This window comes from Orbicella faveolata, unplaced genomic scaffold (genome assembly GCF_042242905.1).
Source record: "Orbicella faveolata isolate gen_17 unplaced genomic scaffold, um_ofav_v1 contig_3, whole genome shotgun sequence".
Taxonomy (NCBI): domain Eukaryota; kingdom Metazoa; phylum Cnidaria; class Anthozoa; order Scleractinia; family Merulinidae; genus Orbicella; species Orbicella faveolata.
In genome coordinates, this window is record NW_028301558.1 from 21904145 (window position 1) to 21929036 (window position 24892).

The 24892-nt window shown below is 39.5% G+C and overlaps 2 protein-coding genes across 3 annotated transcripts in view; both read left to right on the top strand.

Annotated features, from left to right (window-relative positions):
- Positions 1–24892, top strand: part of LOC110068320 (E3 ubiquitin-protein ligase TRIM71-like) — a 120439-nt gene that overhangs the window by 19117 nt on the left and 76430 nt on the right. The window contains exons 3-5 of one of the 2 annotated variants that reach the window (XM_089298819.1): positions 1188–1427; positions 3479–3718; positions 4177–4497. In XM_089298819.1, the coding sequence (XP_089154945.1) occupies positions 1188–1427; positions 3479–3718; positions 4177–4331 (635 nt within the window). In that variant the 3' untranslated portion in view covers positions 4332–4497. Of the gene's footprint in view, positions 1–1187; positions 1428–3478; positions 3719–4176; positions 4498–24892 lie in introns of those variants that run through there. The other variant, XM_089298820.1, reaches the window with a different exon arrangement.
- On the top strand, positions 8226–14491 carry LOC110068301 (E3 ubiquitin-protein ligase TRIM45-like). Its single transcript, XM_020775681.2, has 4 exons — positions 8226–9804; positions 11547–11810; positions 11886–12087; positions 12675–14491. The coding sequence occupies exons 1-4, from the start codon at positions 8307–8309 to the stop codon at positions 12766–12768; spliced, it is 2058 nt and encodes a 685-aa protein (XP_020631340.2). The 5' UTR covers positions 8226–8306; the 3' UTR covers positions 12769–14491.

A 24892-nucleotide genomic window follows, 5' to 3' on the forward strand; every position in this document is an offset into this window, starting at 1 on the left:
TCCAGCTACCGCAAAATGTAGCATGAATTAATCCCCCAAGCCTCAGAGCCATTAAGAATTTTACCATATCATCGCAATTTGCCGCCTATCCTTGCAAAGGCTAGCAAGGCGCTCGCTTGGCCGCCTTGTTAAACGTACAATGTATACGTTCGTCATCAGTATAAGTAGTCCAGTCCCTGAATCCTCCCTTACCCGTGCGCCATAGAGGGGTTAAACCAAGCGCGAGAAGAGAGAGTCTCTTTCTTCTCTTGCCTGGGTTCAACCTTTATGTTGGGTTCGGGGAGGGGAGAGTTCACGGACTGGCATGGATTACAGTATGCAGTCAAACCTCCGGTTGCGACCACCTCTCCCCAGCGACCAGCTTTCTAAAATACCAAACGTTTTCCAGTCAAATCTCTATATTTAGAACCTGTTGTAAGCGGCCACCTCTCGTAAACGACCGCGACCACTTTTAGAGCTAAAAGTTTTATATTTTCTTGGTTTTTAACCTCTCGAAAGCGACCACTTGACGGATAATAGAGACGAAATTGGATAATAAGGAGTTGTCATATAATATTATCGCATTCCTGGGTAATACAAGAGATGGAAATTTCTCAATGGGAAGAAGCTGATTCTTTTCTCGAAATTGACTTTTCACATGAGTAAAACATTGCATTGGCATTGGCGCATGGAGCAAGTCTCTGCAGTTACCATATTCTATTGAGGCCAAATTTTAACCTAACATGGTCTAAGCTCTCGTAAGCGACCACCTCCTGTAAGCGACCACCTAGGCTTGACGTTTTGGGTGGTCGCTCACGGGAGGTTCGACTGTGTATGTTATTTAACTAGCCTTTGTGAAGATTTAACTGAAATTGTCTTCCAAACATGAAGGTAACAATATTCCTGCTTAACAAAAAACTGTTGATATCGTGCAATGAAATTAAATTGAAAGCGCAATTTGATGAAATTAATTCGTGAGCAGACCATGTTAATGGCCTGTATTGCAAAAATCGGACGGCTAAGGGCTAATCAGACCGCTAACCGCTAATCAGAATTCTCCTTGTCAGCGCGCGTTGGCCAAAGAAAAAAAAGGCCAAATTAAATGTTGGCAAACATCCGAAAATAGTGAGCAGGCGAGCAACTGGATTTATAAGCCTGAAGCTGTTTTTATTTGTTTTAATTATTATAATCCTGGTTTGCCTAAACAGATTTAGAACGACTGCTTAAGAAGCCACATGCAATTGACGGAAAAGCTATAACAGTTGTGCGCCAGCTTCCCGAGAAGAAATTACCACTTGACCCAGTTAAAGTTCACATACAAGGAATCAGCGAAACGACCACCGCAGACCTATTACGTTTCTACTTGGAGAAGTTCAGTGACGTTGAAGTCGTGGAAGTGTATCTTGGTTGCAACAATGACGCCCTTGCAACTTTTGAATCTGAACCAGGTAATTTTAAATCACTGAGCTATATTCATTCTTAGGATAACCGAGAGGATTCTCGCCCGCTCATTGGTTGAAAACTATGATTGATGAGGGTATAACCACAAATGACGTAATACAAGGCAATGTCAATTCAGATAAATGTAGCAGGTCATCCCGTTCTCTCAATTGAACTCTCCATTGACAATTTTGACTCTATCATGTATGAGCATGACTTCGAAAAGTCAAAACCTAAAAGTAATATGTCATTGTTGGAAACTTAAATACATATATATATATATGTTATTGGCCGGCTGGGAGGTCGGTATAGTGAAAAACTGTGACTGATGTCTCGAAAATGCTGCCCGAGGTCACAGTTTTTCACTATACGGACCGACCCTAAGCAGGACAATAACATGTTTATCTTTTTTTTTTTCTTGCGGTAAATTGGCTTACAAGTGTGGGTTTGTTTACGCAACTTTGTCATTGAATTGCCTTACGCGCCGTCTTCAAACCATTCGTAAAAAATCTAACGAGCGAGTAACTCAGATACTAGACAAAGAAAGATGTATTAAATAACAGATTTATTTCGAACTTCTTTATGTTAGTTGCATTTAGTTCACTATAGTTAAGTTCTCCAAAAGTGTTTTCCCAGCGTGAAATTTCGTGCAAAATTTGAAGTTGTTCTACAAAAACAATTTCCGTCAGTCGTTGCGAATCACTCGAAATCAGACTTTTCTACCGTAAATTGAGTAGCAGATAGCGAAGAAATTCGTGTAATGTGTATTCCACAAAAATCCTCTCAAATACAGCAGCCATCAGAGAGGTAAACTCGACTGAAATTGACTCATTTTTTACTTAAAATTATACAAAGAGAGACAAACAGGATTACGCGCCGTTACGGCGCCGAGCCACAAACAGCCAAACAAACTCTCACAACTTCAAAAAACTCAATTGAATTTACTTACAGTGACTTTCCTTGCCATTTAAAGGTGAATAGAGATAAACTTCTGTTGATTAATCGTCTATGGAAGGATAAAAAGGGCGAAAGATTTACGATTGCCGCCAATTCGTTCACGAAAATAGAATAATTATAACCTTAGGGCTATATGGAGGATTAACTCTATTACGCTATGTTTCATTGAAAAGTTACCCTATGAAAACACCCTGTGTTTTATAATTATCTCTACCTTTATAAATGCTCGTAATATTCTTATTTACATTAAGCTCTCCTTCACTGCACGTGGTGGCGCACGAAATACAGTTTCAAAGAACATCTCAGTATTCGTTCGTAAAATACATCAAATCTTTTTGCTCGTACTCCATTGGTCTAAACGCGTCAGCTGACTGAATGAGTCCCAGCTAAAACTGGGGTATGTCCAAGTCATATTTCCCAATTTTCAAACGATTCCTCGCGCGAAAATATCTGACAGATAATAAACACAATAGCCCCCATTTGACTTCAAAAATATGCAAGGTCTGTTCCCCGAAGCTCACAGTTTTCCTCTGGCTTCGCTCTTGTAAAACTGTTCTACTTCTTGAAACAAATAATATCCGCGGACAAATATCCGAGCGCATTGTCGCCTCAAGTAAGGTCTATTGCTTATATATAATTTTCTTCAATAAAGGGCAGGAATATGAAGTCTGCGATCTTTCATCTAGGCATCCTTCAATTATAAAAGGACCCTATGGAATGCCAAGATGAAGATATTTAGGGGAATGTAATCTAGGGAGAACGAATTGTGATTTGTTTTAAATAGTGTTTTCTTTTTTCCATGACAAAACGACAGAATTTAAAGCGTCGTGCCTAGTACAGTTTATTTTTATTTTACAGTCTATTTTTCGATCTCTGTGGTTTCGGAAATCCTTGGAGGGTCTTGAAATAACCAATTGAGTGAAGTCAGGCAACCAACGCGCCTGGCAACACTTTCGGCGGACAAACTAATTACCATGTGTAAAATTAAGAAGCGGCACTCTCTTAGGAATTGGGTATTAACCCTCTTACCCTGCATTCTTTCTTAGATTAATTTTAAAGTGGCAATTGATCAATTTGAAAGCTGTTTTCTTTATTTTTTCAGACTTTGAATCGCTATTCCGCAAAGTAAACAAAGATAGGAAAGGTCTTGAAGGAAAGAAACCTCACTTGAAGCGTGTGCCTATCTGCTCATGTATTCTGGTGACAGGACTGAATAAAGAAATAACCAATGACACGATAAAACTTTACTTCGAAAATACAAGAAGGAGCGGAGGGAAAAAAGTGAGCCAAGTGGAAAGGAAAGGAAAAGACCAAGCCTTGGTTTATTTCGAGGATCTTTCAAGTAAGATATATTCATTATTGAAGCCAAGAGCTGATTAAGAATAATTAACGACGATTAGTCACATTAAAAAGCCACATTTTTTAAACTTAGCGCCGTAGTTCCTGCTTGAAAAGTGACCAAAGAGCCAATCAAGGTGCTATGGTAAACCCCGTAAAGTATTCAGTATAATGGCGAGGCTTTGTCAAATTCAAAAGCGATGATTTCCTAACATTACAGCTAAAGGCAAATTACCAGAGTTACAAACGAGCCAATAATAATTCTAGATTTCAGTTGTTGTGACTGTAGTTTGTACTTTACATTAAAAATGAGAACTAACTAAACTCTTGAGCTCGAAATTAGGGGCCAAATTAATTTTCACAGAGGAGTAATTGAAATAACTGAATCTTTCAAAAAACATCATCCAATCTGAGAGCTCTCCAGTTTTCTTTTTGTCTTTAGTTTTTTGTCTTTCTTCACAGGTGTTCAAAATGTCATGGCCAAGAGTCAAACGCAACGCCATACCCTTGAAGGACAAAACTTGGAAGTGAAGCCCTACTACCCTTTCCTTCAAGATACAACAACGAAGAAAACGGAAATCCCGTTTGACCTGAAAGAATATAATATATTCAGATGAGTCATGGCCGAGGGTTTCAATGGCAATGGGGTTAACCGTCAACCATCGAATAGCGAAAAAAGTCAGATCACCAATATCTCAAAAATGATATCCCCTCTGGGTGTTAGCCAAATAGTCTTATGCTTTTAGGGTTGGTACCTAATGAAAAAATATTAAACGTAAAACAACATATCCAATGTTCAGTGTATTAAATGGTAACTTTGTTCGTGGCTAGTCTTACGCAGCTCGTTTCGTGCCGTCATTTTTAAAAAGGAAACGCCAGCCAAAAGGGTGAGTTTTTCTTAAGGTTTGTGATATCAAGAGCTCATTACTACGGAACAGAATTCTTTTCCAACTATTCATTAGTATGTTGTTATTTTTGTAATGAACGTCCCTTTAAGGGGTGACCCGAAAACCACCATTTTTTGTACCCATGCACACAGTAAATTACTTTAAGAAGTTATACCAAAACTGTCCCACAAAATTGTTTTTATATGTTAAAGAAAGACCAACAATTCTTGGGTAGAACACCACCTTACCAGCTGGTTAAGAGTTGGAAATTCAACGTAGGTATCTTTTCAACGGCGACAGAGATTCTTCAGTAAAACGATTTAAATAAAAGGTTTAAAGCACGGGTTTGTACCAGGTCAATCAATCGAAGCCAAAATGTCACAGCCTGAAGGACTCTATTTCTTCGAACCACTGCCAACGTACGCCTTCGGCACTCGCTAACTCAAACCGCCTTTGGCGCTTTGACTCCGGAGGGAGAAATCGAACAATTTTTTACCCGTTGGTGGCAATTAACGTTATATCGTTCATTGATGTGCAGTATTAAAAAGGTCATGATTTGAAAGCTGTCATCGCTTGTGATTACTGCACACTAGTCCGTATCAACCCTCTTTGAAGTTAGTCTCACTCTAGGTGCTTACGGTGTCCCTTGACGGAGGTAAATCAGGGCTTCGGAACCCAGAAAATGGGTTCCCATCCCCTGAATAGAGGTCTCCTTGCAATGGAAGTAAATAGAGGTAATTGACAGAAACAAAGACCATATGAACCTTTTTCTCGTCCCATATATATGAGACCTAGTCTCTTCTGCATCAGAGATGTTATATGACCATGCATATATATTGCTTTTTTTTTTATTATATTCATTTAGGATTCTGATAAGGAAACTTTACAAAAGACAATTAATTATAAAATTAAGCGAACGGAGAATATAAGGTTTAGAAGTCATCTTGACTCCATTATCAAGTAGAGAAAATAACAGTCGGGATGTTAATTAACATATCCTTACACCCGTTTCATACTATAAAGAAAAGGATAAGAAGAAGGAGAATTTATTATATACACAGGGAAGGGGTGGTTACCTAGTCCCCCGAGCCGGAGGCTAATAATAAAAGTGTTTGACAAGTTAAAAATGCTACACACACCTATGTAATTAATTTGGTCGAGTCGAAAAATAGTTAATAAAAAAATGTATTCATTCCAATACTATAAAATTAACATCTTGAACGGTATTTTCTCTACTTGATAATACAGTCGAGATGACCTCGAAACGTCTTAGTCTCCTTTCGCTCATTTTTGCATTGATAAATGTAATCATTCAGGATGCAGAATGACCAACTTAAAAAACTTCATCAAATTTGAAATCTCTATTTTCTACGCGTGCTTAGTGAATCAAAAACTGGAACTAAACGGTCCTGAAAACGGACATTTGCATTCATGTTTCAGTCATTTTAGTATAATTTCAAATATAGTAAGCATCTCGTGTCGTCACCAAACTTCCCAAGCGAACAAAGAACAAAATCGTCAGTAAATGTCCAATTACAGTGTCGCAGTTGATCACCGGCATCATGTCATATGATTAGTCATGACTAAGCTCATTAAAGTTCATAATTTACAACCTCTTCTTGCCACTTTTGAAAGATAATAGTCCCTTATTGACTCTCTTCCATTTGTTATATTTTGGTGGTATGAAATAAGAAATTTTGGGTAACATCAAAATGATATCACAATTTGACATTTTGACATTTTGTTACAGTTTGAAATGATTAAGACAGCAATCCAAAGCAATGTGCAAGGCCTCTTATGGAAGTGCGCAAACAATGCAAAATTAGTCTTTTTCACCCATCATGATCTTTTTGAGGCCGTGTGGCTACAGCAAGACGAAGACGGGTTCGAGAGTTAATCTCCTGGTGTAGGCCTTCTTCTCAAAGCAGTCCCTGTCAATTTGTTTTTAGATATGGCATCCAGTACTGCTGCCAATAATGCACCACACATGTTGTGTGGATGTTTTCGAGGAGGATGAAACTCCAGTGCGTGTGAAGCCACTTGGGCTGTCCACGTGACCAGAGTCCGCGTCATAAGTTTGGCTCCTTCTGGGCCCCTTCCACACGTATCCGAAATTTTTGAATCCGCAACTTTTTCTTTCCGGATTCAAAATTTCCCCGTCCACACGCAGCGTATTCAAATCGAATTCGCCTGTCCACACGCATCCGATGATATCCGGATTCACTCTAGAGAAACTAGGCCTACACGTTGTGCCGCCATATTGGTTTATTGTTCGGCAAGAGACTGGACACGATTTTGCTACGTCATTTTCTTTCCATTCTGGAGAGCGGATTAAAAAATATCCGGATTCGCTGCCGAATTCGCCGGGTGCGTGTGGGCGGAAGCCCAATCCGGAAAGATAAAGTTACGGATTCAAAAATATCCGGATACCTGTGGACGGGGCCCTAGTCTTCCCTGAGATTTCCAAAACCCGGAATAATCTAAAAATAATAAAAATATTTAGCAGATTAACTATCTTTACCCACCATCACAGTCTCTTGGACCCAGCATGGCGTAGGAAAATAGTATCCGCTCTAAAACCACTACGGACACTGGAATAACTAAAGTTCTTACACAATTTTGTGCTGAATTAAGGAAAAGATTGCTGAAACAGGATGAAAGGCCTACCGACTGGTCCACGGCTAAGAAGATTTGCTCAGACGATCCCAAGGGAGCCGGGGGTGGGGGTGGGGAATAGATTGATCCCGTTGATAAGAAACATGCTTGGGTAGGTAAAATGGGTCTGCTTAATAAATGAAATTGACAAAATTTAGGTAAAACAGGCGATTTTCAACCTCACAGTGGCACTAAACCGAGACATCCAGCACATCATATGTGACAATTGAATTTCAGGTACCTGAGCCTGTACGCCGAGTCATTAGCCGACTTACAACAACGACAAATCGGTCAGTGTAAAACGCAGACTGCAGGTCGTGGGTTAAAGGCAGACTGCGGGTACATACTTTTTAAATTTATATCGTGTTATTTCCATTTATCGAGTGCTAACCGGAAACAGGGTTTTCAGCCTCGGTTTGAACCTGAAGGTTCAAGTAATCGGGATTTGACTGTTTATCCACCGGAAAAGTGTGAAAAGCAGCATATTCAGTGTTACACGAAAAGAAGCAAGCTGGTAACAAACATTTTCAGTTGTGTTATTTCTTAAATTCAGGATCGGCGAATGTGTTAACTACAGCATCTACGATCCTGAGATCTCCATAGTCAGTTGAAAATGAACACTGAGGTAGATTGCCCGGTTTTGCTGTCGCCTGATCAAATGCCAAACTCACACTTATGCCAACCTGACCCGACGTACATTTGTTTTCTTCTACCTGAACGAAAAGACTCACTATATACCGGGAGTTCAACTGTGCTGTGACATTTTCTCGGTCACGATTCTGAGAAAACGAAACCGGAAGTCACTGGATTTCCAGGAATTAACCGCAATGCAAATAATTTTAAGCATTTCAAATGAAAGATCGTTACTAAATCGCGCACATTCTAGCCAATTAAACTTTTAGCTCTTTGCTTTCGCCAGCTGATATATTTTGAAAAGTTGGGGCCTGTAGAATCATGGGGAAAGCAGATCAAAAAGAAAGAATAACAAGCTACAAAGAAGCACACGAATTAGCTTCCGGTCTCCAGGGCCACTCCGATTAATTCTCCGTCATGCGTGAGACCTGCTCACCAGTAACACCTCGGGGATTTTGGCGTCTTCGCGTGATGGCTCAAAGTAGGAGCTTTTTCGACGAAGTTAAGAGGGAATTAGAATGTTCAGTGTGCAAGGAGCAGTTTAGTGAAAGCAACGAACCGAAAATACTGAAATGTCTTCACACTTTCTGCAAATCCTGTCTGGAAGCTTGGCTGCGACAGCAGGGTGGAGGGGCGTTGAGTTGTCCAACCTGCCGTCAGATCACCGAATGCCCGAGCAACAACATCAGCAGCCTTCCATCCAACCTGTTTTACAAGCAGATGGTGGACATTGTTAAGGCTTACAGCGGACTAGGCCAGGAAGATTCACCACACTGTGGAAACTGCGACGTAAGAAAGTCGTTGAAGTACTATTGTGCTGATTGCAATCACTTCCTGTGTGAAGACTGCGCTAGGGCTCACAGAAAAATGAAAGCTCTTAGTGGTCATCAGGTTAAAGAAATTGGGAAATTCAAGCCTAGCGATGCCCGAGATTACGCCAGGAGAGCAAATGTTTGCAAGAAACACAACGATGAAGTGCGATTTTATTGTGAACAATGCGTGATATGTATTTGCCGTGACTGCGCCATATTGGATCATCGAGACCACAACATCGTTTCGCTTGACAACGGATTACAAAAGAAGAAATCAGAAATTGAGAATAAGATGCAAGAAGTCCAGGCAAATGTTCCTCGTTTGAAGAGCGAAAAAGAATTCCTCGAAAAGCAAAGAATAAGAATGAACAAAAGCGTCGAACAAGCGACACAGGAAATACACAGAACGGTGGAAAGGAACATAGAATTGATTCGCCAGCATGAAGCAAGCATGACCGATCGACTAATGAAGCAGAAAGAAACTTTCGATGCTGCATTTTCAAACACAATGACCAGCCTGGACGAAAAACTGGTTGAAATAGAGAGCAGCTTGGACTTTGGAAACGAAATACTTCAACGAAATAATTTACCAGAGATTCTAAACGTGGAAGAAGTGCTTGAACAAAGGTTTCAGGAACTTATGGAGCCTTCTGCATTTAACTTGAAGGCAAATTATTCCGCCGTCAAATACGTTTCAAATGACTTGTCGTCCCTGAAAGATTCACCGGGGAAGTTACTCACGACAAACACTGAACCTTCGTCAACCATGGTGGATAGCATGGCCCTGACAGAGGGTGCCGTACAAGGCGAAGATTGCAATTTTACAGTGATTACAAAGGATTCACAGGGAATTAAAACCTACAGTGAAATTGACATGGTTGAAGTTTGCATCCAGTCTCTCCAGACGAGAAAAACCTTTAAGGCCACCATAACAGACTCAAAAGATGGCTGCTATAAAGTATCATATAGACCTGAAGCTGCAGGAGAGTTCAATGTTGTCATAACAGTGGCAGGCGAAGCGATCAAGGGAAGTCCCTTCCACTTGAAAGTGAAAGAAAGAAAGTTGAGAGGAGAAAAGAAAGCACAACATACGGAATCGCCAGGTATCTGTTTTTAATTCTACTTTTTTCTTTGATTAAATTTTTCATCGTGCGGGATGCAACAGGCACATGGTTGATGATTTAGATGGCTTTACATTCCAACTCTTTGTTCAAATATGTGGGTTGAGTTTGTTGTCAGTTCTCAGCTTGCCCTGAGGGTTTTTCTCCGTGTTCTCCGGTTTTCCTCCCTGCACAAAAACCAACATCTTCAAATGCTAATTCGATCACAACAGAGGACCTGCATTAAAACTGGACAAGGCTGATGTGGCTTCCGCTATTAAGTATTGTATATTTATTTCTATTGTTTTATTATAATTTTTTAATTATCATTAATTTAAATCGATGATAAACGTAGTTTAATCATTGAGGCTTTATGTCCTTTATTAATTGCTCCTGTTGAATGATTAATTTTCATGCGTTTCTTTTCATTACAACAGAGCCGGCTTTTCAAGTTGATCAAGTATCCTTCATTACCCTTCATTGCTCATTCAAAAGAGCAAAAATTTCAGTGTTAGATACCATTTAAATTGAGCGTGTTGCTTTTCAGTTAACTTAGTCGTTTTAGTGTTAGTGAATATGGATAATTAAGGTTATGAAAGCTAAAAATTTGAAAGTAACCCACCTAAATCAAAATAACTTATTTTTAAAACTCACATTCCCCAACCGGGTTGTTCTAAGTTGTAATTACTTTTATTGTAATTACCTTTATCTTAAAAAGCCCGCAGCCTGAGTCTTCTTGACTGTAGCGTAATAAACATAAGACGATTTCCCTTTGTTAAGCACTGCGAAAATTTCTACATATATGATGCCAAAAATCCATGGGGAGTCGTTGTTCAATGAGAAAAAAAAAAAAAAACGTCGTTGGCGAAAAGAAAATTTTATCTTGTTAAAAACCATATCTAATGTTCCGTACTTCCCTTTCTTTGTTTTCCTGCAAAGGCTGTTAGTAGCTGGACACCCCAAAACAGCGACACAAAAAAAGGAATGTAGAAGAGTTAAGCTAAATGCCTTAAAAAGATAATAACAATGGAGGACTTATTACAGTGGAAGATTTGAGAGGGAACTGGGTTCCGCTATACAATTATCATTTATCTATTGCCTGTAGGCAATAGTTAAATGATAAAGAAATATTGCACGGAAAAGCTGGCAATTGTAAGACTGTGCAATTTTTATCATTTTAAAAGAATCAAGAAACTTCTTTCTTCATTTTTCTGTTATAATTGGTAAAATTGAGATCAGATCAGAAGGTTAAATAAATTTGAGCGTGTCCGTTTTTGAATTTCCAGAGTGTATTTCTTGAACAAGTAGCTGAGTAGTACCAATAGTAGGCAATTAACTGAAAAAAACGGCGACTTGTCTTGTGGAATGCCGCGTTTTTTGAACCCTTCGATTAATAAAAACGTCTGAAATCCTGTTTCCCTCTGTTGGGTTTGTTTCACTGTAAAACCGAACCAATTGTCGGTTTCCTTAGAAGTTCGAAAAATCGGGATTTCACTATATTAATGCTAGCCCCATACTAGGCTCGTTATCTAGCAGTGGATTTAAAAAAATGTGGATTTGTTCCAACTTTTTCTCTTGATCAAAAACTAAATGAAATGAAAGATAACGTAGGTGCTAAGCAAATGTGATGAATACAGCGTGGGTTCACCGGGTGTAAGATGGCTTAACATTAGTGCATGCTGCAACCCTAAATGTTTTTCGCAATCAACACTAACTTGACTTATATTATCTTTCATCCTGTTCAGTCAAGCCGCCAACATTTATCAAGTGCTGTAGGTGCTCGGAATACGCCTTTGTGGCTTACCTATCACTATGTGGTCACTACGTCTGCAAGCCCTGTAAAAACCAGATAAAAGGGGTATGTGTAGAGTGCGGACAGGATGTGATTTGTGAAGGAAACCAACCAACTGGGCACATGACCTATGGGACTGATGCAGATCATTCTCTCCCGGGGCACGAAGACTGTGGAACCATAGTGATTCGCTTCAACTTTGACAGAGGCATTCAAGGTACTGCTGATCTGATACCTTTTTAGCTGTCTTATGCATTTCATTGTAAGTGTACTGAGTGTACCTTTATTACAGGTCCGCAGCATCCCAATCCGGGGGTACCCTACTGGTGCTTCTTCTGTAACGCCTACCTTCCTGATAACGCGGAAGGGCAGAAATTGTGCAGCCTGCTGAGAAGGGCGTTTGATGGACGATTGTTATTTACCATTGGAGAGGACAATACCGTCTTATCTAACGGTGTCGAACTGAAAACGAGTATAAGTGGAGGGCCATCCAGGTATGTGTTACCCATTTAACTATTTGCGTACCAAGTACTGTTAAATCAGTATGTTCATAGATCTCACCTCTTATTGACGATGAATTGTTTCATAACTAGCTGTCAATAAGCAAGTTGTGTATTGACAATTGTACAATGAACTTCGTCAATAAAAGGACAGATGTAAAAGCTGATCTCAGTTTGCTGTCACATGTTACAAACGTATGTATATTTACTGCAATGAGAGGTAAACTAGTTGTAAGCTGCTGGTAAATAAGGGAGTGAGACATTAATCCTAGCTCCGTTTTAAGCGACAGGAAAAGAATAGAGGAGGGGGCGGTGCGGGGGGGGGGGGGGGGGGGGGGTTGCAGAGAGATGAAGTGGAGGATAAGAATTTTATGCGTGAATTTACAACAATGAACGGCTCTTGTCGCCTCGAATTATTTACCTTAAAGTCACTGCTCATTGTTGAGTTACGATTTCCCAGTTACCAAAGAAATCTACCGACGTGATAATTTAATATCCATTTCTCAGCGTGGCCGTGAACGCAATAGGTTAGAAGGCTAGCGAGAGGTTTACTTAGTTAAAACATATTTTTCTCTTTTTAGGTGCGGCTATCCGGACCCAGGATATCTTGATCGACTCAAGAGCCAACTGGCACAAAAGAGAATTTCACAGTCAGGCGAGGCAGCTCTTCCATAGACTGCTACGCTTTGTTCGAACCTTGTTTCGCTAGTCCAAAGCGAGTACTCTGACAATAGATAGTTTTAGGAATGTTCCAGGAAGAAGAGCAATACAAAAGGTGGTTGAGTTTCAGCGTGAACAAATTAATACCAGATCTTTGGCAGCCTTTTCGCAATTTCGTGAAACGAGCCAAAAAAAAGAAACGAGTCAAGTTCATGTTGGCGGTAACAATCATGGGTGCTTTTTATTTTTATAGGAAAACCGGTTTTTCCAGTAGGAAACGAATTAATTTGAAGGGGCCTTTCCACTGGAAGTTTGATGAGATACACAGCCTGTTCGGTGGGAATTGAAATGGAGTAGTCCTTTCGACTGAAAAGTTTTCAAATGCTGTCAAATGGTGAGATCTCAATGACAATTCTACTACTTTTATTCATCAAAAAGTTAAATGTTCGGCTTCTTTTCTCAATTTTGTTCTGCTAACTGGTAATCAGGACTTCTTGTTGTCCAGTTCCGTTTGTAAGTGTATTGATTAATCAAAACGGATTCCCACTTCGTGGTGGTTTACATTTGTTAGGCAGACCACTCATATCTAGTACGACCAACTCTTGCGGTATCGTGTTGCCATGACAACTGTCAAAGTTGTTCCGTGTTTATGAACGCTGGTATTATTACAGCCTGAACATCACGGCTTATTTACAGTGAACTTAGGCCGTGAGTATTTGTGTGAATCGAAAAAAAAAAAGTGCCGTCATGTTTCACTTGAAGGAATGCTAGTCCATTGCAGATTTATTACTTCGCACAACATTCTAATCAAGGCTATATGAAATGCATCCTGTGACGATAATAAACAGTTATTGGATGAGGTTTTTGTGATATCCAGAATACTAGGTCGAGGTAGGAGTTATCAGCCTCAGCCTTCCGTTTCGGCTGATAACCCTTACCGAGACCTTGATTATTCTGGATATCACAAAAACCGAATGACCGAATGCAGAGATGACGTCACAGGCGCTGATTTCGACGCTTTCGACCAATCAGAAAAGGGATAGTGAGTTCAATGTATAATAAAACGTAGAAGCTGATAGTAGGGCGTGAAATTTTGCGATAAGATATATCTAGATCTCGAGTGGCAGTCCTGACAAATGTTAGCCTGGGACGGTTAAATGCATGGGATATTGTGAACTTTTGTTAGATGTTCTCTCAAGGTTGCTTGCTGCTCAAAATAACTGGTAAAATTATGGTAGCTCAGTTCGCAAAACGAAATTTCTCTCAGCTTAGAATGATCGAATCATTTTGCATAGAGGCCAAGACATTGGTCTTGTTTGCCACAGATTCCCTGACAAAATTAATCCTAGGCGCCAAACATTCTACGACACTGGTCCATTAGAACACGGCCGGGTTCGAGCTGTTTTTGGCCTGGCCCGAACATATGCCCGAGAGTGACTGTGTTTCTGGCAAGTGTGTCATTATACCCAGGGATGACCTGAAGATCATCACTCACATCACCGGACTGCACACTTCTAAGTGCTAAGTCTGAGACAGCATATAGTCAGCAAAGTAGAAATAAACGTTGATAGGTTGTATCGAAGTAAAAGATCAATTATGATAGGTAAATTATCGATTATAAAATTATGGAGGACTATTTAGGTATTCCACAAGAAACGCACAGGGGGGTGAAAGGTATGTAACTTCTGCAGTCCTGTATAGTAATTCCTTAAAAATAAAAATTATGCTTTGAAACCAAGATATGGTATGGAAACGAACGCCGTACTACAGTGGGACGGGACGAAAACTTGACAAGCTGTCATGTAAAATAGACTCTCGCAAAGCCCCTTAGATCAAAAACTCCAAAACTAGGCGCTGATTAGATTAGCTTGTTTAGTTTGTATTTTTCCGAGGCAGTGTGCAACTCTTGGGTAGAAAAAACTATGTTGAGACGTTGACAGCACATCTTGTTGACTTTTTAAGAGGCACCCTCTGTAAATTTCAACTATGGCCATTTGGACCAGAAAAAATCAAATTCCTCAAACTTTCTCAGATGGTCTAGATAAGTGATTCACAAAAATATATCTTTCAGTTCAATTCGATTCGTATTTTAGCGTCGGGGCCACCATCTTGGTTTTGCCCCTCTGAGAGGGTTTTCAGCGGCCATTTTAGGGCACATTTTCAACAATTTGCTTTACAAAGAAAACGATATAAATCCGGGTAAAAACCCTTTATTCGAGACAAGCAAATGTTTTTTGTTACATTGAGAGGCTGTTTTGGCAATTTGATCATCACCTGATTCTTTTACAGAATTTTAAATTTCTTCCCTTTCGGACTACTCATGAAGCGCCATAAAAAAGGCGAAGTTTAAAGGAAAATATCGCCAAAAGTACATCACTTGAGATCCCAAAACTACCCTCCCCTTAAAGAGCAATTTCTCACCTGTAAAAACATGCAATAAAATTTTGGGGCAGTTAAAACTGTAAAATGTTAGAAGAAGAAATTTAAGCTGTGCTTTTGTCAACAAAGACCGCCTTCCTAATTAGCATAATAACGTGAAAATAACGATGCACAGAGAAAATAATGATATATTCCACTTACCTTGCGACATGTCGACAACTAGATGTTCCACGATGCCTTATGTTATATTTCCAGTATGTTTCAGCCACATTTTCGGTGATTAGTGCACGAAATCACTCTCAGACATCGCCACGGTTAAGCAGATTTCAACGCTCCGAAGCCCGCTTCATAACATCTATCAACATTATTTGTCTTTCGTCTCATAAGCCGCCGTTTACAAGAAGTTTAACAATTTGCTGAGATCCTAGCTGACCCAGATGTCTGTTAGCAGCCTTTAAAACCCTCCTCTTAATCGAGGATTCTCATCAAGAACTCGTTTAAGCTCAGTTCTGTTTTGATCTGTTGTGCACCCGCCATTATTCCACAGATTGCGTTACATTTGACAAATGCACATTCCAACGGGTAGGGGTAGGGTGGGTAGGAAGTGAAAATGTAACCGACATTAAAGGCATTTTACGCATTTCTGTGACTTGACCAGTAACTGGCTTTCCCAGAATGATTTGAACATGAGCTTCTACTTGCAGGCATTTTCTAGGTTATTTTTGCAGGGTAGGTTGGGGGGGGGGGAGGGGGTCGTGTATTAAAAAAAAAGAAAGAAAGAAAGAAAGAAAGAAAGAAAGAAAGAAAGAAAGAAAGAAAGAAAGAAAGAAAGAAAGAAAGAAAGAAAGAAAGAAAGAAAGAAAGAAAGAAAGAAAGAAAGAAAGAAAGAAAGAAAGAAAGAAAGAAAGAAAGAAAGAAAGAAAGAAAGAAAGAAAGAAGGAAGGAAGGAAGAAAGAAAGAAAGGAAGGAAGAAAGAAAGAAAGAAAGAAAGAAAGAAAGAAAGAAAGAAAGAAAACGATAGACAGTATCAGGTCAAAAGATTATGATTTGTGTATCTTGATCAGCTTTCTCAGTTCATCAGTGAGGCTCTATTAGGGGTTTTCAGGATACTGGATATTTGGGTAAAAAGTTAATAGGATGCAAGAAATTTAGGGGAAATATTAATGGGGTAGAGCATGTTTAGATCAGATAAAACAGGACATTAATTGAGTAGGAAATCGTTGAGCTGGATTTAACAGGATACAAGATATTTAGGACTAAAATTAATAGGATAAGGGATACACCGACACAACCCCCCCCCCCCCCCCCCCTCCCACTATGGGGCTTCAACAATGGTCTGCTATTTAGGATAAAATAAAAGTGTGTCAACTGCTATAAGCATTTATTCTGGACTCTTAGTACTTATATCACGGTGGAATATAAAAGTTTTGTATCAGATTTTAGGAGTTTTGAGGTTAGGTAACGCAGCTCCTTGTTAGTAATTTCGAAGCCCACATTTGTTGCACTGAATAGATAGATAAAGACGGGGCTGGAGAAATAAACAGGGAATTAAATGTGTCCCGAATTCTGTACGGTTTAACACGAATTTCTTACATGGCAACCTTTGTGTCTGCAAGAGATCGAAGCACAACATTCCACACTGTATTTGTAAACAACTATCCTAATCTCATTGACAGCCATTAGTTTCTGACGAGAATTTTCATTTATTACAAATAGAATACGGATAGAACTCCAATAACTAGACGCTTTGCTGCGTGTACCCAGGCAGTCGTTATACTGAGAAGCACTAGCTATATTGCAATTGAGCTAAATGTTCTTCATTTGAAGTTGTACGAAATTCAATCGAATCGATGTGCTTAAGCTCTTTTGCTTTTGATTGCATTTCTTAGAATCGATTAATAGCTTATTACACGTTTGCAGGTCTTCAGGGGGTGAAAAGAGTCAAGGTCTTTATATCAGCCTATAAACGTTTCAGTCTATTTTCCTCAGCCTTTGTCGTTGTTATTTGCGTTTCTCAAGCAAGCGAGACATTTTGAATTTCCGAGTTATGGCGGTGCGTGAAATAGACCTACGGACGCGTTTGTCGAAAAACATATACTTATGTCGTGCCTCCTGGTCGTGCTTTTTAGCCCAATCAGCAGTTAAAGTACTAGGAAAAGTGCTTATGTAAATGCTTGTTTGTTCAGTACAGATAATCAGGCGCCTAGATAGCCAAAGTAAGCTCCAGATGTTTACACTACTTTCCGGCTGCAATGTTGGCGTACCGTGGAGGTACTGGTCTCTGTAAATTTCTGCAAAATGTTTCGACGAATATCTGAGCTTGGGAAAACGCACAGACTTAAAAATTAGCGAGGTGTCATCTTTATTAATTTCCTATAACATCACAATTTCTTGATTTAATCCACTAAATGGTTGTCGAATAAATTTTTTGTGTCAGGATTGCGTGACAGTGCAAGCCAAGAATTGTTTTGCTGGGGTCAACGTACATGTACATTAGTTTCTTTCAGCTTAAATGTACAATAATTCGCTACATGGGTTTCACTCTTGTACAGACACATAGCTCTGTTACAAGAAAATAACGAGAAAATATCGTTTAGTTCGAGATTTTATCTTTATTATACTTAACGAAGTTTCTCGGAGCGTTTTACTTAGGTGCACTCGAACAGATACATTCGTAAACAAATTTTCTAACCTTTCTGCTCTTGTTGCCCAGACGTTCTTGAGTTCGTGCTGGGATTCTACTTGGTTCACGATCATACGATGACGCTTATGAAGATGCTTTTTATCAAGTTGAAGAGTTGATAGCCCCGGTTGATGGCTCCTTTGGTATAACATGATTCTTGATAAATTCACTCAAAATGTTCGCTCGTAAATTGATCTCTCGTAAGGCTTGCAGACCGACCCGTTCCGAAAACGCTTAATGTCCTTTAGTGTTGGTCTACCTCGAACGGTGTGTTCGTTTGTATATCATTTTATCGCCCCAGAAATCATGGAATCCGTGCTAACTTTTCACGACGACAACTTCTGTAAATTCCACCACAGGCAGTCCAAGCTCTCTCTATGAACCACACAAGCAACACAATATGGCATCGAATTATAAGGGTTTATATGGGATTTTCTACAAGATATCCTTGAAGGTAGTTAAAAGTGAAAATTCTCAATAAAAATGGCTTACCTTGTTCCATACATGTGTTGTTTGCTCCTGGTGTGGTTATTTTACCGATTGAACTTGATTTAAGCGACTTTTTTGAATTCCGATTTTCCCTCTATAAAGAGAGGACAAGGCGAAACACCTCAGTCGGAACAGCCTGCCGAACGAAGTCAAAAATCCCAGGCTAAAATGTGGCCACGGCCACAAATCCACCGCAGAGTTCAAGGGCACAGGTTGATCTTTCATTTCAATCCTCTAGCCACACAATTGCAGCCCTGCGAGCGACGCCAGGCGGCTCTTCGTGTCCCCAGTGAAACGATAAAACTATGGAAGAGCTCCGTGTCGTTTGATCCGCGACATAACGACCGTTGAAATCGGCTTGGTAACCTCGTCATGTTAGCAAACCAAGACTCGCGGGGGTACTAGACCGCAATTTGTCAAATTTGTCAAACGTAAGATCAACGGCGAAAGCTCCGTAAACTGAGATCATTTTTGAAGTGGAAGCCATGGTAAGTTTTCACGTTTACGCACCTTTGAATTACTTGGTCCTCGCCTCACCAATTTAACTTCATCTCCCCATAATTCGTTCAGAATTCTCCCGAGCAAAAGAGAGTTCAATTTGCTTACGGCAATTTCTTTCTCTTCGTATGCTCTAGACAAAATTTTGCTGGCTTCCATTACAGTTTCCTCACAATATTCGTAATTCCACAATACCCTAAGAGAAGCAAATTTAGTTTATCAGCTCGGGAATATTTTATACAAACAAATCAAAGGTGCATAAACGAGAAAACTTACCATCACTTCCACTTCAAAAATGATTGTATCTCCTCAGTTTCTACGGAGCTTTCGCCGTTGATCTTAAGTTGCTTTGGTTTTGAAGCCATTTTGCAAAAGCGTTCTGTACGATTTTTATTTTGCATTGTAAATTCGACCTGAGGGGATTACAAGAAGTTTAGTTGACAAATTGCGGTCTAGTACCCCCGCGAGTCTTGGTTTGCTAACATGACGAGGTTACCAAGCCGATTTCAACGGTCGTTATGTCGCGAATCAAACGACACGGAGCTCTTCCATAGTTTTATCGTTTCACTGGAGACACGAAGAGCCGCCTGGCGTCGCTCGCAGGGCTGCAATTGTGTGGCTAGAGGATTGAAATGAAAGATCAACCTTTGCCCTTGAATTCTGCGGTAGATTTATGGCCGTGGGTACATTTTAGCCTGGGATTTTTGACTTCGTTCGGCAGGCTGTTCCGACTGAGGTGTTTCGCCTTGTCCTCTCTTTATAGAGGGAAAATCGGAATTCAGAAAAGTCGCTTAAATCAAGTTCAATCGGTAAAATAACCACACCAGGAGCAAACAACACACGTTTGGAATAAGGTCAGCCATTTTTATTGAGAATTTTCACTTTTAACTACCTCCATGGATATCTTGTAGAAAATCCCATATAAACTCTTATAATTCGATGCCGTGTTGTGTTGCTTGAGTGGTTCATAGAGAGAGCTTGGGCTGCCTGTGATTCCACGTGCTGTACGCATGCACATGTAACGCATGCGCTTTAGAGACCAGACGGCGATTTGTGACTGAACGAGGAAAAAAAAAAAAGGAGCCGAAATTTAAACCCAGGCCTCACTGCCTGGATAAAAATCCTCTTGTTTTTTGTTCAGCATTATACTTGTGTCTTTCGCTGCTCGGAATGCCATCAAATGCTGCGAAAGGCAACAGACTGACAAGTAGTGCGCAAGAAGTAGTGATAAGCGGCGTTTTATTGAAACTCCTTTTTCTAAGCGGTTACACTTCTGCCTCAGATAAGGAAATGTTCAGCAAATTACTGAGGAACAATTTACAGTACGGTTCATGTTGACTTGTTCCTGAAAGGGAAACCCTATTTGACAAGGCCAAAATATGATATAGCGACAATCGTGGTGTTCACCCTGTCCTAGCAAATTATACTCTTCCAGTCCCTGCTGAAGAAATTAAACCTAAAGGCTGGACCCTGAAAGTGACGAAAAAGGCCACTCGTTTCAATGAAAAACAAAAAAAACTACCTTGAAGAAAAGTTTTTCTCGGGTCAGGAGACGGCCATAAAAGTCGAAGCAGTTACTGTAGCAGAAAAGATAAGGCGCTCAAAAGATGACGCCAGAATTACGCGGTTCACCTGTGATGAGTTCCTGACTCCTTGCCACGTTTAATCCTTCCTCTCGAGAATGGCTTCAAAGCTCAGAAAAAGACAGGAGAAGATCGTCCAAGAAGACACAACAACCGCTGAGAATCAAGCTGCAGATATTTTTGACAAGTGTCAGTTAACTCATCCCATTTCTTATGACTCATTCAACTTGTGTGCCTTAAACGCATCTATAATGTCTTTAGAAAGCTAAGCGTCAATATTAGTGCTTCGCTTGATAGATGAGGGTATTTTAAAGCGCCCTGCATAGGGTTGAAAACTAGTCTTGTGCAGACATGCAGCTGTGCTCCATCACATAACTGAACGACATTAGCGGCTGTGGGGTGCCTCAGGCTCATAACGAATGGTGCCTACAAAATGCAGACGTGTTTCCGCCAGATTAAGAAAACATGGAAAAAGTAGATCTTAGCCAGGGTTGTTAGAATCCACAAAGAAAACTGGGGGTAGTCATTAATTTTTCCGAGATAATTAGCTACTGCTGACGGTAGCATTTTTCTGAAAAAAAGGTAAAGATATTTCTTCACAAATTCCACCAAGGTTCCCCTTTACATGCAGAAAACTAAACATATTAAAAAACATCTTTAAACTACGTGGCAAGTGGTAACATAAAAACCACTTTTGATATGTATTTAATAACAGAATCGTCGCAACAGCGCTTTGAGCGTCCCTGGACAGCACTCCTCTGGCTTAGCCAAAATACACTCTACATAACTTTTCCTCACAGCGAAAAACTAATGCATTGTTGAATAGGCTTGCCACTTCCAATTCATACCACAAAATGTAGCTGTAATCACCCCTTTTTCAAAAGTTAAATAAGTTGTTTCATCCTTTCGAAAACTTTGTCGGTGTCCGTTACAATTTTTCCTGTTACTTCCCAAGTAAGTTAAACATTGACGTCTCTCGCAGTTGTTTTGCGCGCGCATTATGCCATCTACAGTTGAATTTCAGTATGATTTTTTCTACGGATACGATAAAAGCTAGTTTTTCAGCTGGAAGCCGTTCACAGTTAGTGCTTAGCGATATGCTGCTTTTCTGGTAATCCCAGGCTCGTAATTTTAGTGCGAAATTTGTTTCGGCCACAATAGGATTTTTTTTTTCAGTCGCACGCTTGGTAGGGTATAGTTACGTCACTAGTTACAACCCAAGCGCGCGCCTGGCGTTTAAACCATGCCTTACGTAATGCACAGACCGTGTGCCCACAAAAAAGAAGGCACCGTCCTTAACTGTCCAGTAATTTTCTGAGCATTTTCTTTTCTGATGCAAAAGTGAAACGGATAAGAAAATGTAAGGAGTTTCAATAAAACGTCGCTTACCATTACTTCCTGCGCACTATTCGTCAGTCTGTTGTCTTTTGCAAAATTTGATGGCACTTCCGGCAGCGAAAGACAGAACTGTCCCGTTTTGACTGATCTAAACATGCTCTACCCCATTAATTGTTCCCCTAACTTTCTTGCTTCCTATTAATTTTTTACCCAAATATCCAGTATCCTGTAAACTCCTAATAGGGCCTTACTGATGAACTGATAAGGCTAATCAAGATACACAGATCATAATCTTTTGACCTGATACTGTCTATCGTTTTCTTTTTTTTTAATACACGACCCCCCCTCCCCTTCCCCCCACCTACCCTGCAAAAATAACCTAGAAAATGGTAGAGCCAGTTACTAGTTTAGCCACAGAAATGCGTAAAATGGCTTTAATGGTGGTTACATTTTCACTTCCTACCCACCCTACCCCTACCCGTTGAATGTCCATTTGTCAAATGTAACGCAAACTCTGGAATAATGGCGGGTGCACAACAGATCAAAACAGAACTGAGCTTAAACGAGTTCTTGATGAGAATTCTCGATTAAGAGGATCCCCTTACCAAAACAGCTGTATTTTAAAACTGATTTTAAACTGTTTTGAACGTATTTTGACGATTTAAACAGTATTTTGAAGTCACTATAGGGTATTTTTGTGCTATTTTGTACAAAATTCAAAATTTCGCTTCTTATTTGTAATGTATTTCAAGTATAGTTAAAACCTGCTTCATGACATTGGAATGATTTTCACTCTGTTTTTAACGTAGTTTGAGCTCAAAACAGGGTTTAAATAGGGGATTTAAAATCTATTTTAATACTATGGCCACAAAAATTTCGTTCAAACAGTTTAAAAATTCTAGTTAAACCCTGTTTTGAAAGTTATGTTGGCAATGGCTGTAGGTTTAAAAAGTATTTTACAAATTTTCAGAGTTAAAAGAGTCTTTAAATAGGATATTTAAAATGTAGTTGACATGTCAAGAACATAAAATATGTTTTACATAGGAAGTTTAAAACCTATTTGAGATAGCAATTCATATTATAAGCTTTAAAATACAACCAAGACAGTCTGTTTTAAACATATTTTAAGTTTTAATCAGGCGAGTATACTATTTAAATAGTAGTTTTAAATAATGATGTCTATCTCAAAAACAGATTTTAAATAGATGGTTTTCACTGTCACGCAACAAAAAAATAAATCGAAAACTATTCAGTGGATAAAGTCAAGAAATTTTGATATTATAGGAGACAGGTAAAGGAGACACTTCTCCAATATTTGGGTCTTTGCGTTTTCCCAAACTTCAGATATTCGTCGAAATGTTTTGCGCAAATTTACAGAGCCCAGTATGGAGCCGCCATGTTGGTGGAGCTCTGTGCTCCACCAACATGGCGGTCGGAAAATAGTGCAAACATCTGGAACTTACTTTGGCTATCTAGGTGACTAATTATCTGAACTGAACCAACAAACATTTACACAAGCACTTTTCCTAACACTTTAACTCCTAAAAAGGCTAAAAATCATTAGATAAGTGTACATTTCTCCACAAACGCGATCGGAGTGGTATGTCACGCACCGACATAACTCTGAACTTCAAACGGCACTGGTTTCTAAACCAAGCACACTATTGAGCTGAAAAGTTGTAAACAGCTTTAAGTTTAGATCCCCTTATGCCTTATGAGGATAAAAATTTTCGTGGCTCTTTAGTTTTGGATTTTGGAATTTGATGATGTCACGTGAAAACGATCTATACACTATTTTTGCACTATTTATAAATCTAGCCCAATGGAAATTTATAATTCAATCAACATAATTTGCATCCCCTTTTTGAAAACTGCTTATAGTTTCTTTTCACTCAAGCTTTACATACAAAACCTTTAAACACAATGATTCTCAACTGTAGTGAGTTTAGTTTACATTGTATCTAGAAAACAGCAGGTAAGTTCTATATTATATGTACCATGCTGGGCTAGTGCACGCTCATGAGTGGAACTTTTTCGCCCACTGTTATCAACCTGAACTGTACAGCAGGAATACAACAAAAATAACCATGCAATGTTTGAAAAGGGCGGTGGGAGAAGACCAAGTAATTTTTAAAGCGATTCAAGCCCTTCATCCACTGCATGATTACATGTATGACCATTTTGCATTTAAAACAGAGGTGAAAGCCAGCAGCAGCCTAAATTCTCTTTTCAAAAAACATTGTGACGGACAAAGCTCTTTGGAGCAAGACAGTCCCAGAAATCAGCTGCACTACTTCTCAAAGGGGAAATAAAGATCTGGCTGAAAATGATCCACCAGTGCCTCAGTCCCCGAAAGAGGGCCCTTTTATGGCTGGAGGATAGAATTTAAATGTGGGATGTCATCTGAAGTTTTTGATTTAGTTTTGCAAGCAGTATATTATATCTACTATGTAAATTTGATGTTCCTTCTTGGAATCAATTTCATGACTAAGCCACTTCACTTGGTTAATCTCATGAAGTTATGACAAAAACAGTGTGAATCTTTGCCTGTAAATTTATACTGTAAATCAGATCCAGACCCTCTTGTTTCATTAAATCATTGTTTGGCCTTGTTTGCCAGGAACTTGGTCTTAACTTCTGTTTATTATGCTGTGATTGCTCATGCAAAAGTGTTATCGGCTGTAACCTCTGGGAACTTTTTAACATCAGCTGACAGTTTGAATTTTCTAAAAGCTTCCTGCCAAACTGCTTTAAAGAAATAATTGCCAAGCATAGGATTTGCATCATTTGGTGACATACATGTAATACCAGTACCATAAATTCCAGTTTTGGTATAGAAGAGATCACAGGTGAGCAGACATTACAGTCTGTTTGGTGACCAAATGGACACAGGCACATGCTCAGGTTCTGGCTTAGGAACTGGCTATTTCATAGCTCTCAGCGGTGGCTGTCATTCTGGCACTGGCTCTGTGCCAAGTGGTCACGCATAAGGAATTTAAATTTGGGTGCCCCAAAAACTAGGACCTACATGTAAATGTAAGAGTCTCTTCCAACATCAAATATAAAACTTAGAGTGCAGTGTGAATAGTGTTTAGGAATCTGTATTATAAACATTACTCTAGTGGAATTAAATAGATAAACTCACATATTATAACAAAATATTTGGCAT

What these genes read in the sequence shown, in the direction of transcription:
- LOC110068301 (XM_020775681.2), top strand. Translation starts at nt 8,307, where the DNA reads ATGCGTGAGACCTGCTCACCAGTAACACCTCGGGGATTTTGGCGTCTT. An exon ending in ACAACATACGGAATCGCCAG is followed by an intron (nt 9,805 to 11,546) that starts GTATCTGTTTTT and finishes CATCCTGTTCAG; the next exon opens with TCAAGCCGCCAACATTTATC. An exon ending in ATAAGTGGAGGGCCATCCAG is followed by an intron (nt 12,088 to 12,674) that starts GTATGTGTTACC and finishes TTCTCTTTTTAG; the next exon opens with GTGCGGCTATCCGGACCCAG.